This window comes from Opisthocomus hoazin, chromosome 25 (assembly GCF_030867145.1).
Source record: "Opisthocomus hoazin isolate bOpiHoa1 chromosome 25, bOpiHoa1.hap1, whole genome shotgun sequence".
Lineage (NCBI taxonomy): Eukaryota > Metazoa > Chordata > Aves > Opisthocomiformes > Opisthocomidae > Opisthocomus > Opisthocomus hoazin.
This window is the reverse complement of record NC_134438.1, coordinates 3,998,745-4,016,034: the sequence shown is the minus strand read 5'-3', so window position 1 is coordinate 4,016,034 and position 17,290 is coordinate 3,998,745. Positions and strand designations below refer to the sequence as shown.

Below are 17,290 nucleotides of genomic sequence, written 5' to 3'. Positions count from 1 at the left end.
CAGCTGAGGGCTTGCTAGGTCTGTCCCGGAGACAACACACAGCCACCACGGGACAAGCCAGCAGCGTTGTGGCTTCCCTTGTTCCCTGGGCTCCTAGGAAACTGAGGCCTTGGGCTCAAGACCTCCAGCCTGATGCCAGACATCTGCACAGCGCAGTGAGCTGCCGGACACCAGCCCGAGGGCTCTGCTGGGCAGAGATGTTGTGCCCACCCCCAGCGGGACCTGGCACCCCACCACAGGGGCTCAGCACAGCCCTGCAGCCACAGGGCCCCAGATAGCTCATCTTTCCCCGGAGCGTGGCCAAGAGCTGCCTGTGCCCACCTGGTTCTGCCTGTCACTGCCATTGCTGCCCTTGCTGCTGACGGCCCTTTCCAGACTGGGATTAAAATCTCTCCAAAGCAGTCAGATGGATGAGGGTATTTATATTTCTGGTGTTCCATGGCCCCTCTCCTCCACCTGTGTCCCATGAAGGGCAAGGAGCATCCCTACTTGGGCTCTGCAGGGAATTGCACCCCGAAAGGCAGAAACGTCTCTCTTGCACCAAACTGGGAGCAGGTCTCCACTGGGGAAGGCTGCAGTGCTGTGAGCACACATTTCCCCCAGGGTCTGTCTGCATTGCCAAATGGAAAATGCTGTCTATTTAAGTTAAGAAACCAGGGCCAGCACTCAGACAGAAGCATTGCTTGCTCAGTCACCACATCCAAAAGCAGCATCCATGCCAAGTGTCCCCGTATGACTGTCACCCAGACACAGGCCAGTTCCTTGCTGGATCTGAGGGCAGCAATGGTAAGAGCAGAGACGTAAGCGCTGCGATTATCAGTGTTATCAGGGCTCTGTCCTCAAAGTTTTAGCTAAGGCAACTCAATGCCACTCACCTCCTCCCCTTATCAGTGACTGCCCCCCAGTCTCTCCCCAAAAGCCTGTCCTTGCAATCCCAGACATGTAAACACAGCTATCGTGAGGATCATTTCAGGTACGGAGGGACGGCAGAGCCGTGCTGGCAGCCCGTGGCGTGCTGGGGTATCTCCCCTGCTGCAAACGAAGGAAAAAAGGGGGAGCCCACTGCAAGCTACAGCAGCCCTGCAGCTGCCCCAGCCTCGGCTGGTGGCTATCAGGATCCAATGTGGAGCCCAGCATTGCAAAAGCCAATTCCTTGCCCTGCTTCATGCAGCAGGACAGAATCAGGCTCCAGGGTCTCTGACAAGCAGGGATCTCACTCTAAAAACCCATTGGCCAGAATCAAAATGTGACTTGCTGTTCCTTGGAGGTCCCTTTGACAAGCCCAGACCAGACGAACGGTGCTTTGGCCAGCTTCAGCAGTATTTGCCCACCACGCACAGTCAGTGAGCAGCAAGTTTCTGATCTGGGCCGAGGCAGCCCCTGCGAGCTGGGAGAGGCAGTAACCACAAAGTTCCTTACAGCACCAGCTCCCCGTTGTGCTTTGCAGACCCAGCCACCTACACGGAGCTGGATCATCCTGATCTGACCTGCTGGTGCAACCCCTCTAGCACAAGGAACAGTCTTGGCATGGCCACTATGAAGGTTCTCTGTGCTGGCTGGAGGGAAACCCCCTCCCCTGTCCTACAGCTGTGGGTCCAGTGCCCCCAGCTTACCTGGCTGCAAACCGTGGGCAAATGCTGATGTTAGCAGAGCAAAAGGAGCCAGGCCCCTGACTACCAAGATGTCTCACAAGCATCTTTGTCAGTGGGCTGAGGTGGGGCAGGTCATGGCAAACTCCCTCTGGATTCTCCCAGTGGTAGGTGTAGCTGTGGGACACATACGGGCAATGAAACTCCTGGGGCCACCAAGCAATCTCCCGAGCCAGGGCAAACTTGCTGCCACCTTCGGATAGCAGCAGGAAGAAGCTAAGGGATATTTCGTCCTGCTTAGGGAAGAGCGGCAGGGCTGCCTGGCAGAGCTGGGATTGGGTGTACGAAGAGCCCAGCCCTCAAAAAGCCGCTATAAAAAGATGCAGGTCATTACAACATGCCGCGCTGCTCCACACACACATGCTTCAACCATGTAGGGGACAGGGAGTAACCTGACCCGTGGCTGCTGAGTGAGCTGCAGAGCAGCAGGACTAACAGCATGCACCATGCTGACGCAATGCAACGTGACACAGCTCCAGCCTGCTCGGCAATGTCAGCTCCCAGCCCCTACAGCCACGCAGGGCCCTGATTCTGGAGGGGGGAGCAGGGCTTGGATAAAGCCTCCCGGCTGGCCGAAGTGGGGAAAGATGGTGAGGGGACAGCCAGACAGCTACCCCTGCTTCCCAGCAGAAGACATCCACGTGCAGTGGGACTCACAGCACCCGCACTCCTCCCTGACCCCTCCAAACCCTCCCCAGCCTCCTGCCCTCCTCCATGCCCTCCACTCCTGCACCATCGGCCCCTGTCTCCCCTAGAGCCGCTCGGTCCCAGCCAGGCCCTGCTCCCCTTCCGCCCACAGCTCCAGCCCCCATCACCTCCGCCGTCTCACACTGCCCTGCGCTGCAGGGCTGAGGGACAGTCATTGCCATGGGTGAGACAGTTGTCACAGGTCACAGGAGGTGACGCAGGGATCTCTGGAGATCGCCTAGTCCGAGCCCTTGCTGCTCAAAGCAGGGCCAGCTTATAGTGGCCGTATAGGCCACTATATTATTATTAAATTATTATAATTATTATGAATAATTGAATAATCGAATATTATAATAGTTATAATTATTAATTAATATTAAACAATAAGAATAATAATTAGAATATTAATCAAATTACTATTATTAATGATATTATTATAATATTATCATTAAAGTGGCTTATAGGGCCAGCTCCCCAATAAAAATGTTTTCTGTATGTGCACCAATGGGTGGAGCAGGATGCATGCGTGGACTGCCAGTGCCAAGACAGGCTGGGCAGGTAGCTGTGCTGCTGAAATATTTCATAATGGCTTTTTAAACATAAAACACCCATAAGGGTGTGCCTGAGGGGCTTGCAGCAACCATGCTTTGCAAAACAGCACCTCTGTGTCTTTCTTCCGTTCCCCTGAATGCAGGTGAGACAAGCCCTGCAGATGTGAGAGGGAGAAGGGGACAGGACAGCTAATGGCTGTACGGGAACACGGTTATAGCAATCTACAGGCTCCTCTTCCTTTGGAAATCAAGTTAAAAATGAGGGCTGGAGCAGGGGAAGGCTGCTTTGAGTAGGTGGTGGGAAGCCTGGTACCCAGCGCAGGAAAGGCGCAGTGGAGGGCAGGCAGGGCCCCAGGGCTGCTGCGAACCGCGCCCGGGGAGAGACCTCGAGAGAAACATTTCTGCTTCTCACAGCAGCCTCTGTCAGAGCATGGGGAGCGCTTGGGATGGAAAGACATGCAGGAAAGAACCTGGGAGAGTTTTTGAGTCGTTTGCACAAATTTTTTAGAGCAGGGGGTTGGACTAGATGATATTCAGAGGTCCCTCCACCTTCAGCTGCTCTGCGATGCTGTGATTTTCCTGCCATATCCCCCAGCCACAGCTCCTCCTTTCCCATAAACATCAGACAGACCTGGGCTGACAAACCCCAGGACTGCAGAGACAGGAACCGAAAAAGCAATAAACCTCTCCAACAGCTACACAAGCATCGAGGGTTCAGGCCCTATGACAAGTTGCTCCCCATTGCATCTCCCTCACTTGCTGGCCAAAGCTCCTCATTGCTCCTTGTCCCTTCCCTGTCATACCAGCTGCCCCACGTCTGGTCAGGTGCCTGTGGGACACCTTGGTGGTATTCCTCAGGGTTGTCCCTGGGCTAGATGCCCCTAGGTCTTCTTGGTTGGAAAAGGCTTTGCTGAGTGCTACCACCTCAGCCATCAAAACCATGGACAGGAGAATGCTGTGAAAGGACAAGAGGTAATGGGTTTAAACTAAAGGAGGGTAGATTCAGACGAGATATAAGGAAGAATTTTTTTATGATGAGGGTGGTGAAACACTGGCACAGGTTTTCCAGGGAGGTGGTAGATGCCCCATCCTTGGAAACATTCAAGGCCAGGTTGGATGCAGCTCTGAGCAACCTGATTGAGTTGAAGATGTCCCTGCTTATTGCAGTGGGGTTGGACTAGATGGCCTTTACAGGGCCCTTCCAACTCAAACTATTCTATGATTCGATGATCTGGACGCAGTATGGACAAGGGCTCAGTCAGAACCAGGCTGTGGAGAGCCCACCTTAGGTGAAGAGAAAGCCAGGGGAGCTGCAGCTAACCCGCCCTTCTCCGAGGCTGGGAGCAGATGGTCAGAAGCAGCCTTGCTGTGGAGCTGGGGACCACAGGGCATCCTGCTTGATGGAGCAGGCTTTGGAAGCTGCTGTATTTGTACTGGCATTCAGGACGGGCGGTCAGCTCTGCTGGCCATACTGGAGGGCAAGAGCTGTGCACCAGCCATGGGCAGCAAAAGTGATCACTGGGATCTGTGCAAAGGGCAGGTAAAATCTCGCCAGCCCTCTCCACAGGGGAAGCAGCTTGAAAGAAGGCAACCTTGTGATGGAAGGGCTCCTGCTGTGGTCGAGCACCCGTGAGCGGGGCCAGGAAGGGACAGTCACGGGGAGATCGGAGGGGCCTGGCTCAGCCGCCCACCCAAACCCCAGGCTGAGCCAAGCCGGCTGCCAGGCTTGCCAAGGCACAAGCTGGGCAGCGTGCCGGCCCCGGGCAGCCCCCCCAGCCCCGAGCGAAGGGGAGGACTGCAGCAGGGGAAGCTCATACAGCTGCACCTCTGCCTGCGTCCCTCGAGATGCTGGGTGAAAGAGCAACAGCAGTTTCTGAAGTCCCACGTACTGAGGCTGTGCATGGAGGTCTGCGGGCACGTGATCAGGGTGACCCCAGGCTCTGGGAAAGCCACGTGTAACCAGGACTTCCCTGCAGTGAGTGACCCACGCCAGCCTCACGGACAGGCACATGGCAGCACGTACTCGCTCTCCAAAACCAGCGCTGCACCAGCAACCTCTACTCAAGGACAGCGAGACACTAGTCCGTGCCCAAGCGTAGCTGGAGACGCCCTGGGCGACACCAGACAGTCCTAGGGTGGCAGATGGCATACAGGACCCACAAGCAAGTCGCAGCCCTCCAGAGCAGCAGATGGAGGTCTGGGACATAGAATAGAACATAGAATGGTAAGGGTTGGAAGGGTCCTTACAGATCATCTGGTTTCAACCCCCTGCCATGAGCAGGGACATCTTCCACCAGATCAGGTTGCTCAGAGCTCCATCCAACCTGGCCTTGAACACTTTCAGGGAGGAGGCATCCACAGCTTCTCTGGGCAACCTGTGCCAGTGTTTCACCACCTTCATGGTGAAGAATTTCTTCCTAAAATCTAATCGAAATCTGCCCTCTTTTAGTTTACAGCCATTCCCCCTTGTCGTGTCACTACACATCCTTGTGAAAAGCCCCTCTCCATCCTTCCTGTAGGCCTCCTTCAGGTACTGGAAGGCTGCTCTAAGGTCACCCTGGAGCCTTCTTTTCTCCAGGCTGAACAGCCCCAGCTCCCTCAGCCTGTCCTCGTAGGCGAGGTGCTCCAGCCCTCTGATGATCTTCACGGCCCTCCTCTGGACCCACTCCAACACATCCACGTCCTTCTGATGTTGGGGGCTCCAGAGCTGGGTGCAGGACTCCAGGTGGGGTCTCACGAGAGAGGAGTAAAGGGGCAGAATCAAGTTCTACATGCATTTGTTGCCAAAACTAGCACAAGCAAATTTAGTCACAGAAAATTAGCTATCTAAGTAAGAAAGATTTTTCCTTGGATTTAGTAATAATATAAAAAAGTAGTATTCCACTGATTTTTACCAACACACAAAAGAAACCGAAATGAAGAAAGAACATATGTATATTGAAAAAATATCCTGAGCTGACAAAAGTATTTCAAGTATAGATGAACATCCTAGTTTCATATTGAGATAGCTCTATTCACTGTATTGTTACAGCTTCCTGATCAAAAGAGATACTAAAAAAGTACAAATACACGCACATGGTGCATTAAACAAATATCCCAAGTTTCCTCAGGTGTCATTATTGCAACTTCCTCATTTCACAAAAGATGTATTTTTAAAGTTATTTTGATTAAATAGTGGTATATCTTAAAGCACACTTTTACTTCATATAAATTCACATTTTAAGAGGGAAAATTTTCTAAATTTTTGCTTTATGATTAACTGACCTCAAAATGAAATCCAAGAATAATTTCCATTTTCAGGCAGACATGATCTACAGCTACAGACACCTGCAAGCACATCAGATGCCCACACTCCTGTAACCGAATTGAGCCTGGGGCTGCGTTCAGGCTTTACAACACAGGGGGCTGAGGGACAACCCAATGCAACCCAAACTGGTGGGATTTTTGGAAGCATATTCCTTTGCATTAAACATCCATTCTACCTAAACATAAAGCCGTTTTCTGTGATACTACCAGCGTGCCTACACATAGGCCATCCCCTGTGCTATCAAGAGTGGTTTCTGCACAGCCTGAGCTCCAGCTCCGTGCCCCACGCAGCAGGCCCCGCGCTCTACCCGATACGCTCACAAAGCACAGCGGGCTCAGCCCCAGCTGCTTTTGGCTGCTCTCAAAGGGTGGCCTCCCTCTGCGCAGTCACCCTTGGGTCCCATCAGTGGGGAAAAATGGGTACGTTAGAGCGTGCAGCACATCAGACCTCACCCAGCAGAACTGCAGGAGGAGACCAGCTGCCCTAGGAGACAAACCCTACTCAAAATTCGCCTTTATTTCTCCGTTGACCATAAACGGAGCCTAGGCAGTCAGCTCACATGCAGACATCTGTATTTTCTCCAGTGAATAACCTGCCTTGCTAAACACATTTCTGAACTTGCTTGGTCCTGGAACAAGGCTTCTGGTGAAAGACAAGCAGTGTGATTTGGAGCGCACTGACAAGTTTGGAAACTCAAGTCAAAGTGAAAATAAATGCTGTGAATTTTTGCTCAAGACTAAAAGTGAAAATCATTTCATCATGGTCAAAGAAAATATTTTGATTTCATCAGACAAAATTAAACAAAAACAGCATCACAAAAAACACCTTCTGGATCAGAAGAAATCTGATCTAGAAGAGAATAATAATTAAATATATTGAAATTAAACAACTGTATTTCTTCCAGGATAAAGAAAAATGGATTCATAGAAGATTTATGGGTTATTAAATATACTTTTTTCACTTCCCAAAATGAGTTCTGGTTAACAAAGCTTTCATGAGACTAATTTTAAGTCTAGTGCAAACCCTGTGTGCCAGTCTTCCCTCGGGTGGTACTGGAAAGACAGATTCACAAGCGTGGCTGCTCTCCAGCTTTAGATCAACTCAATTCTCTCTAGAGAGGACTGGGCAATGAAAACGGGCAATTAAAAAAGTGACAGGGAGAGATTAAATGCATTGCAGCTTATCTCTGCTGCCGGCAGAAACGCCCCCCACAAGCCTCCGTGGCACTACCTGCGGGTGATGAGGGTCCGGCTCAGTTCTTAGCGGGGGTTGCTTGTACAAAGCCACCAGAGCATGATGACAAAGGGACATGCGGAGCAGGGATGAAAGAACAGAAGCCTGGGGCTGCCACACTGCTGATGCAGCGGGCCGTTGGCATGGCAACAGGCTGAAAAATCCCCCAATAGGATATAGCGTAAGTAATCTAATACACCATAAATATAAATAGATGACATTTCTTTCATACGTGACATTACTCAGCACAAGCCTGCCTGCCTCCCATTAATGGGAGAGGCTGTTGGTCCTCCTGGGCAGCACCAGGCCCTTGCAGGGGGGGCTGCTGCCAGGCTGTCTCCCGGCACCCCACGCTGCTGGGCGTTCTCCAACCCCAAACCCCCTCCCAGCGGGAAGCCCCCAGCCCCGCTGTCCCCACCTCCTGCTTTTCACGCTCAGCCTGCGCCAGTCTTGCTTTGCCTCTTCCATCTCTCAGCCGAGATAACCGCACCTTGCCAACCCGGTTATGCCCCCTCAACAGGGAAAAATCCAGAGCCAGCGTCTTGCGCTTAACTCTGCCCCGAGCTCGCAGGCTGGAGAAGCTGGTCACACTGCTGAGTGAACGCCCCAGGAATTAACTCTCTGTGGGTATTTTTAATTCCCCTTATCTGTGGACCTATCTTGGTCTTCTTCTTAAAAGACGTAATAACACATTGCCAAGAGTGACCCCTCATCTTCTTTTTCCAAGGAAATGAGAAGCAAACACTATCTTCCCTGCCACTAAAAGCCTGTGGAGAGGCAAAGAGACAAAAGCAGTTCAAAGAAATAAAAATCGCACCAGTAAAACCTTGCTTTGTATTTCGTATCTCAGACTCTTTGACTGCTTTAATATTTTTCCCTGCAGAGTTTCTAAGGAACAGGAGAGAACCAGAGAGGTGCTTTTTTAAGTCATAAATTGCCAGCAATACCTGCACACAAGACACCCCACCCCACCACTGAGGAGTCCTGAAATTAGGAGAAGAGAACATTTCACTAAAAAAGGGTGTCTTTAGATGCTTTGATTCAGTCATCAAACTCAGACTTGCAATGGAAATCAATGTGGATTGAACCACAGCAGGGATCGGAAGAGGGGAAAGGGGCAGCAAGCTAAAAATAGTGCAAACTATTGATTTGGATCACATCAAAACGTCATATTCCACGCAAAATGGAGTGATTGGGGAAAAAAATGGAATAACTGATGGGAAAGAAGCAACCTCTCTGCGTAACAGAGACAGGTTTTTTCCCTTTTCAGTAAAAAGCACCAAAATTAAAATACATTTTTGAAATGAAAGGTCAGAAAATCTTATTCCAAAAATGCTGAAACAAAACATTTGAGCCTTTCTGGAACAGGATCTTTCCTTTTGGAAGTGTCAGGATAGAAAAATGAGGGAATTTGTTCTTTTTTTGACGTCAACCCTTCCTTCCTGGGTACTGCACACACCAATCTCCTGCCCTTCATCTCAGCCCGGGGGGGCTTCAGCCCCTCTCAAAACCCATTTTGCAGCGGTTTATCCTTCACTGAGTTCCCTCCGACTTCGCAGCATCTCTCGCCGGACCGATGCCGCCTGACTGCGGCCCACGGGACCCCCGCTGCGGGCATGGCCGCCCCGCACCCACGCCACGCTGAGCCACCAGCGCCGCAGAGCCCTCGAGGCCGAGCCCCCGGCTCCGCACTGGCACCGCAGGAAGGGCCAGGCCTTACCAGGCTGGAGTTGGCGACATTGGTGTCGTCCTCAGGCATCGGCAGGTAGATGGCCAGTGCAACGCAGTTGGCGAAGATGGTCAGGAGGATGATGATCTCGAAAGGTCTGAGGGGAAGCGTTAAGGAGCGGGGACAGGAACGAAAAGGCAGGTACAGCCCAGTGACTATGGGGAAACAGCCTCCCACTGGGGCAGAGCACCGGAGAGAGCGGTCAGACTTCACCCTCTGCACATCCCCATTTCTTGGCTCCCCAGGAGGGAGAGAATGGGCCAGGATGAGACGCAGGGCCTGGACACTCAGGGAACGGCTGCTGGACAGGGGCAGCTTTGGCACAGGACATATGGGGAGGGGGTGCAAACTAAAGGGCTGCAGCGGAGGAATAATGAGGGGATGGGAGAGCTGGTAGTTTCCCCCTCACCATCCTTCAGTGAACCCTCCTGAAGGGTCAGGACGCTCTCGCACAATGTAGGCACTTAACCACAGCATCAGCCTTTGAACTGCGCTGGCCCTGGCTCCCTCCGCACTCAGCATCTGTGAGGGAGATGCTGCTGAGCAGCAGATCTCAGGCGGGCCGTGTCTCCCCGGCTGGAAGGTATCAAGGGGCCAGACAGCTCAGCCAGGGTCTCCTCTAGCAGAACATCCAGCTGCTGTCACCCCCGCCTGTCCTGCAGCCCCAGCACGGTCACTGCTCCTGCCACTGTCCCCAGGACCGCCACAGGCTGGGAGTAACCGGGATGCTCAGCCTGAGCTCCGTCTCACTCCCCAGAAGGCGGAATTGTGCTGTTTAGACCCTATGACATCTCTGAACAAATAGGGCGACTTGCTATTTCCCCCTGAAGGCCCTAGGACGGGCACTTGGCCACTCCCACGCTCCTGCCACTGTCACTGCTCTGCTGGGCCACTGACACCTCACGGCCTAGCTTCAGCTATCACGGCCCTGAAGCCCCAAAGGAGCTGAAACTCTGGCTCCAGGACCTTGTCCACGGCCAGGCCCTCGCCCCACGGACCCAGTTCTCTGTTCCTCCCAGCATGGTCCAAACCTGCCACGCTCCAGTACCCTGGGAGTCTCAGAGTTTCCTGGCCAGTAATGTTTCTTGACGAGGACATCTCAGCTGTCCCTGATTCATTTGCCTTGCCTGTACCCCTAGAAGCCACTTGAAACTCAAAACAGATGGAGGAAATGAAAATGTTGGTCCAGCTGCCCACTGGGCCAGACCCACCCACAGCGCAGGTCAACAAACAGTGATGCAAATCACCACGCTCCCCTCCAGCCCCTTCTCCGCTCCATTGTCCCACCAGCCAACATCCACACTTGTGACCACAGCCAGCGTCTACCCGCATAAACTGTTCCCAGATCTCTCATTCCCATCCCCACCTGTAACTACCATCCTGCCACCAGGGGCAAACTGGTAAATCTCATCCAGCAGGTACAGAGGCTCCAGTCCAAGATGGGATTTCCCAGCACCCCCATCGCACTCTGAGCAGACCTTCCCAAGGAGAACAGCTCCCAGGAACATGCTCTGGGGGAAACCTACAGCTCAGCCACGCAGACTGATACCACCACAGAGCCCAGCACAGCCCTCAAAACTCAGTACCCCGGCAGAGAGGCCCTGCAACCGTACCGATGCTTCCCTGCACCAGGGTTAATCAAGTGATTAGCTCAGCTTTCAGATAATTATGCTGAGGCCTGCTGTGGGAACCCATATAATTTGAGACAGAACAGCACTGTCTCGTGACCCTGAAGGATCAGTGCATCCTATGCCTCCCTTCTCCGTTCTCAGGAGATAAGCTGTTTGCACACATCCAGCTGCAAAAGATCCTGGAAAACAGCAACCGTGAACTGGCATTCGCAAAGCCGCGAATCCAAAGCTGATTGGCTCTAGTAACTATTGCATTAAATAGAAGGTATTCACTTGAGCAATAAAATGATTCTGATCGAGCACAAGATCGGGGTCCGTGAAGTCATTCGCCACAGCCTGCCTTGGTCTGCAGTGGCCGTGCCACTGTCCAGCCCAGCGTCATGGGGCAAGGGGCATGGAGGGACCATTCGCTCCATATTGGCCTGCTGACCCAGCTGAGTGCTGTCAGTCGTGTCCTACGTTCATCACAGGTTGTTTTGCCTTGTCTGGACCCTTCTGTCCATCAGCTTGGTGACACTTCAAAGACTAAAATGGATATAGGGCAGAAGTGCTTAGGTCATAGTGACACTCTTTCATTTAGGCCTGACTACTGCCTACAAACAATGCATGCCTGACTAACGCCTGTGCCCTGGAAGAGCTGACAGACTGAGAAAAGGGGAATATCCAGCCCAGGAGGGGTTGAAAGCTGGATGACTGCCAAAGAAGCACGAAGGCAACAGAAATCCAGGGCAGCTAGGGAAAAGGTAGAGGTGGCAGGGGGAGATCGCGACCACTGACTCCATTCAGACCCAGAAAGACTGCACCCCGGCAGCTTGCCAGAACGCGTGGTTAAATACAGAAGGAATATGCCTTTGAGAGAAGGAATTTGCCTTTAAGGTAAGGAATATATCTTTAAGATAAGTGCTTATCTTAAGGTAATGAATAATTTCCTTGTTTTCATAGGCGTAGACAGTCCTTGTGGCTTTGCTCAGCGGTGTGCTGGCTTTGTGGAATTATCACCTAGCGCCCACGTCTGCACAAATACGCAGTAAAGACCATACCTCTGCTGCGTGTGTGTGTATTGGCACACCGCACACTGGTAAACGATCCCACTTTTGGGAAAACAAAACCAGCTGGAAACGCTCTTCCCCTCTGTGTTCCAGGGAGTGGGGCAGAGCCCAGGGCCCAGAGGCTTCCCCGCCTGCTCTCTCAGGGTGAGAGGAGCAGCCCGCCTTGCCAGCACCCACCCAGCCTCCACGCAGCTGCAATGGCGGAGGGGTGCCGGGACCATCTGGCGTCACGGAACAAGTTGGAGAAAGCTGTGGAAAGAGAAGCAGGAATCGTGGCTCAGGTCCTGCCACATCAGCCGCTGACGTGCAGAAGGGAAGGCGCCTCTGCCTGTCCCCCTGCTCTGGGAAAACAGCCACAGACTTCTGTCCTCCTCCTTGTAGGGTGACCGATCTGGTAACTGCAGCTGGAATCAGCTTGCTGCTTGCGGGTCTGTGAGTCTGGCACTGTTGTCAGGTAGAAATGCAGTGGGACAGACTGAGCCAACAGGAGGCATGTAGTGTCACTGGGCATGGCACCTCTGCCACTGAGCCAGCGCCTCAACATCCCCCTCGTCAAATCCTCCTGCAACCTCACTTCTTTCTCTCCAGCAGCCACACAGCATCCAAGGGTGCCAACATCTGCCCTGCCACAGGAATTAGGCCCTTAAGTGCCATGCAGTTCTGCAGTCCTCCAGGGTCCCCAGACGCCTCACCCATCTGCCTTGAAGTCCTCCTGGCTGCAAAATGACCTGCAATACCAGGGTGACACCACAAAGCTAGACATGTCCCAACAGCCATCAGCTTGCCAGGCTGGCTGTGGAGCACACGATACCCAGCAATTTGCAGAGAGTATCCAGATTTCCTTGTGCTAACAAATGCGTTTTCTGAGCTGTGACCAAACTTCAGCAGAAAGCCCCCGCCGCCTCAAGCCAGCCTGAGTTTCGCTCAGCCTAGGCTGAGGGCGGCGACACTCCCCACTCTCCAACTGCCTGGAGAAGACCTTGTCCCACTCCCGTGGCTCAGCTTTGTGCTCTGACAGCAGAGATGGGCCCAAGGAACAGCGATGTGTACTGCCGCACTGAACCCAGATGGCAGGTATCCCCACAGAAAATGGTCACGGCTCATCTGCCCTGGGCAGTTTGCCCGGCCCTGGAGACCACAAGAGCCCACAGGAACTGGCCCGGCCCTGTCACGCCTTGCAGACCCCGATCCCTGAGCGAGGGCAGCCAAGCGCATTTGGGTATAAATACAGCCAGGCGCGAGAGAGGTGCTGGGGACACCGGATGCCCTGGATCATTTGTCCCGCACGGGTCAGAGCCACTTGCACTGCAGCCTCCCTGGTGGGACACCCACCTCTCCCCTCCATGCTCCCCACCCAGGGCACCAACGTGGGAAAGACCCCCACTGCGCTGTGCACTCTCTCTGGCACGCGTTGGCCCAGGAGGAGGAATGTGTTTGAGCTCGCTGGGAGATGTAAGTCCTATTTCCAGCTCTTCCCCTGCCGCACGGGTGTAGGCACAAGTTGCTTCCACACTCAGCGCCTATTTAGGACGCAGACACAGCTCCCTGCCATGTGCTTGTGGAACAACCCAGTTCTCATGCCACAGCAGCAGAAATGCAGAATTCCCCAATTTCGGCTCTGCTTCCTCTCCTCGAAGGACAGAGAGTCCCTTTGCAGGGAAGGAACGAGGGCTCAAAATCTGCGGCCAGCACAGCAGCACCAGAAGCCCCGAGTGCCTGCAACCGGGCACGGCAGGCTCTGAGCGAGACGGCATCTCCGGCAGTGCGGGGCAGGGTCCTGGTGTCCCCGCGGCACTACGCACACAGCAACACAGCCAGCCTAGGGTGACCGAGCCACCTCCAAGACAAGCGAAGCCTGGCCAGGCCTGAGATGATCCTGCCAAGGCCAGGAATACGCAGACAGGTTCAGCAACTGAAACGAGAAATGTTGGGGTGGAAGGACTGATTTGCTGGAAATGTCCCCAAATTCCATTTTTTTTCGCTTGAGCCCAAATGTTTGCTGAAGCCAAAGTGAAATCTTTCGTCTCCCATCCTCTTCCCTTCCACAAAGTACAGGTGAACGAGGCAACATCTAATGGCCTACAATAGTTCCTGTACGGGTGGCAGAAAGACGACATTTTGGCATTTCCGAGCTACAACGCCCCGTTGCAAAGATGGCGAATCAAAGAGCAACCACCCAAATCACGCCGGAGACACGGGGAGAGATGTCCCTCTGAGCAGCATCACCCAGCAGAGCCTTCCCCTGTGACAGCAGTGCCGGGGAGGGACGGGACAGGGGGGCTGAGACCACAGTGGTGTCAGCAAGGATTCGGGGGATGCTGGCCAGCCCCCCCGGCCAGGGCAGGGAGCTGCTGCAGGAGCAGGCAAGCGGTGACACACGCCAAGAGCCATCCCAGGCAGCTCGCCACGGTTTCGCTGCCCACCCCCAAACCTCTCACCGGGGCAGCCTGCTGTCCCCAGCTCCATCCTCTGCTCCTGCTCCCCCAGGCTGGCCCTCCTCCCCCCGCCCGCACCCCGGGATGGGCACCGCGCCCCCTCCTCACACGCCAAACCCTCGGCCCTCCCAGCCTGCTGTCCTGCGTCGCCCCAGCCCAGCTCCTGCCAGCACAGAACATCTTCACTCTCACCAGTCCCTTGTCACCCAGGCTGTCCCTGCCCGGCCCCGCAGCACCCTACCGAGGGTCCCCACGGCCTGAGCTGCCTCTCAGCCCCAGCTGCCCCCACGAGCCTGTTCACGCCCCCAGTCTGCACAGCCGTTGCCTTCACCTGGGCTTGCCTCGCGCCTCGCTGCCTTCCACAGACCCGATGAGACAGCCAGTGCAGGCTGGAAGCGGGCTGAGAGCTCTCCTGCCTGCAGCCCATGGGGTCCCGCTCCCCAGCACCCCACCCCAGCACCCCTGCTCCCAGCCACACGCGCGGCTTCTGCCGAGCCCGCGCAGCCAGAAGGATACTTCCACTCCACGATGCTGATGCACGCCTTCCGCAGTGGGTTGTGCAAGGTTAAGCAGAACAGAGCCCTGGCTGGCCGGGGGGCTGCTGGCGGCACTGCCTTCTTGGACTTCTCCTTCTGTGGCCTCTTCGTCACGTCATCCTGGGGAGAAGCAGGCTCCATGGTGTTTCTTCCCTAGCCGTTTCTGCCCCTCCTGCCCCACGGCCGAGCCCCCCTTCCCCGGGTCCCAGCCAGCTGGAGCTGCTCTGGATCTCCCTTCCCGCGGAGCCCGTCTCCTCCGAGCACGGGGGGAAGGCGGGGGGCAGGGGGGGCTGGAGCCTGCGCTCGCATGCACAAACACACACAGCACGAGTTTAAATTTAGACCCCAGCCTGGCTCCTGGCAGTGGTCACAGCTCTGGAGGCAGCAAAAGGGCCCCTGCAGCTGTCGCTTCTCCACCCGGCATCGGGCAGCCGGCGAGTGCCTCGCGTGCCACCGACCCGGGCTGGGCAGGGCTGCCGGGCGCTGGGCGCACCGTCTCTGCCAGAACAGCGCCTTCGTCCCAGGCCAGCTCCTTCCCAGCTCCCCCGGCCCCCCCGGCCCGAACCGGCAAGCCCGGCCGCCCGGGGCAACGCCTGCAGCCCCTTTGGCTGCATCACAGCGTCATCGGGGCGAGACGGAGAACCCGGCTCTGGGCGGTTCCCCACGAAGGTTGCCCCACAAACGGATCAGTGCCCTCTCTCTGCAGGAGGTCACCTTCAGCTGGTGCAAACTGCTCCGCTGAGCCCTGGACCCGGCGATCCTGGGGCTGGGGGGCCAGCGGGGCTGGCTCCGTCTCACTGGCAGGGACTTTGACCCCAGCCTCAGAGCTGCAGGGAATCACGGCCAGTCCAGAACGCGCTCTGGCTGGCTCTTCTGGAGAGGCAGAGGAAACCCTCGGCCGGCAGCGGTCACTCAGCCAGCTCCTGGCTCAGCCTCTGCTCCCCAGTCCTGCTTGCGGGGCGCAGAGGGTGCCTGGGGATGCGGGAACCCAACGAGCCTGGGCCGGGCCGTGTCCTGGCAAGGCCGGCTGGGCTTGGGCAAGCCCAGCTGGATGGACTGGTGTGACCGGTTACGGTGACTCCTGAGCCAGAAGGCAGGGAGGGAGAGAGGCAGCTCAGCGGGGGAAACTGAGGCAGCGGGAAGGGCGGTTCTGGGGGTTTTCTGGGATGAGGCACCAAAGTAATTGCAGCGATCTGATGACTTCCAGTTACGTCCCGCGGCAAACGGTGTCCCTGTCCTGCGGGGACGTCACTGGCACTGACCAGCTGTGCCCCAGCCGAGCCCACGCACCCCAGGGAGCTGCTCCAGCCGCTCGCGGCCTTGCTCAGAGCTTCCTCTCCTTCGCTTTGCAGGGTCATCCCACGGCGGAGGAGACGGCCGCCCCGTGCCGCAGGCTGGGTCGGGGGCCAGGGGGGCCCGATCCCTTCTACCCGCAGCAGGCAGATGGCACGGGGGAGCAACGCCTGCAGCTGCTCCGGCCAGCTCTGCTGCGCTTCGGAGGAGCGGGCCCGCGGCTGTCACGGGCTTCAGTCGGGAACCCGACCCCTCCCGCACCACTCGGCTGCGTTCGGTGCAACTCGGAGCCAAACCGTCCCCGCCGAGGGCTCCGGCCCTGTCCCCACGCGAGGCAGCTCCACGCGTGCGCCCGTTGCTCATTCCGTCCTCGTCTTTTCCCCCGAACCCTCCTTCCCTTGCAGTGGGGCCCGGCGACAGGACAGGACGAGGGGCACCGGGCACAGACAGAGACGCTGCAGCGACCGCGGCCCCGAGAGCCCCGGCCCCCCCCGCCGCCCCCGCCCTGCCCCAGCCGGCCGGACAGACGGCAGCCGGCCCCCGGCCCGCCCGGGCCCGCCCGGCCCCTGCCCCCGGCCGGCGCCAGCCAGAGCCCGCGACCGCCCCGGGCCCCTCGGCCGGAGGCGGAGTCCCGGCAGCGCCCGCTCCGCGCCCTCGGTGCCCGGGCAGGGAGAGGCAGCCGGGGGCCGGGCCGGGCCGGGCCCAGTCGGGCCGAGCCGAGCCGAGCCGAAACGAACCGAGCCGAACCGAACCGGGCCGAACCGAACCGAACCGGGCCGGGCCGGGCTGAGCCGAGCCGAGCCGAACCGAACCGAACCGAACCGAACCGGGCAGGGCCGAGCGGCGCTGCCGGCGGCGGGGCCGGGCGTTCGTCCCCAGCCCGGCCCCGCTCCCGCCCCTTGGCCCCGCCGGGAGCCGCTGCGGCGCGGGGCGGACCCGGCCCTGGCGAGCTCCGGCCCGCGGGAGGGGGAGCGGCGCTCGGGGCTGCTCCGGGCCTGGGGGTTCCGCAGGCGCTGCCGGGGAGTTCGGGAGCTCGCGAGGTGCGGGGGGGGGGGTGGAGAGGCGCGCGCGCGGGTGGGAGGGGGGGCCCTGTGGGGAGGGTGGGGCTGGCGTGTGCGGGTGCCGGCAACTGGGGAGACTGGGCGGGCTGCGGGGGTGGCGGCCGTGTGGGGGGTGCGTGTGCGTGTGCC

The 17,290-nt window shown here is 56.8% G+C and overlaps 1 protein-coding gene across 3 annotated transcripts in view; it reads right to left on the bottom strand.

Moving 5' to 3' along the window:
• Positions 1-15,103, bottom strand: part of CACNA1S (calcium voltage-gated channel subunit alpha1 S) — a 51,604-nt gene extending 36,501 nt beyond the window's left edge. For all 3 annotated transcript variants that reach the window (XM_075442686.1, XM_075442687.1, XM_075442688.1), the window contains exons 1-2: positions 14,788-15,103; positions 9,148-9,253 (exon numbers count right to left, since the gene is read on the bottom strand). In XM_075442686.1, the coding sequence (XP_075298801.1) occupies positions 9,148-9,253; positions 14,788-14,948 (267 nt within the window). In that variant the 5' untranslated portion in view covers positions 14,949-15,103. The remainder of the gene's footprint in view (positions 1-9,147; positions 9,254-14,787) is intronic.
• Between the last annotated feature and the right edge of the window lie 2,187 nt (positions 15,104-17,290).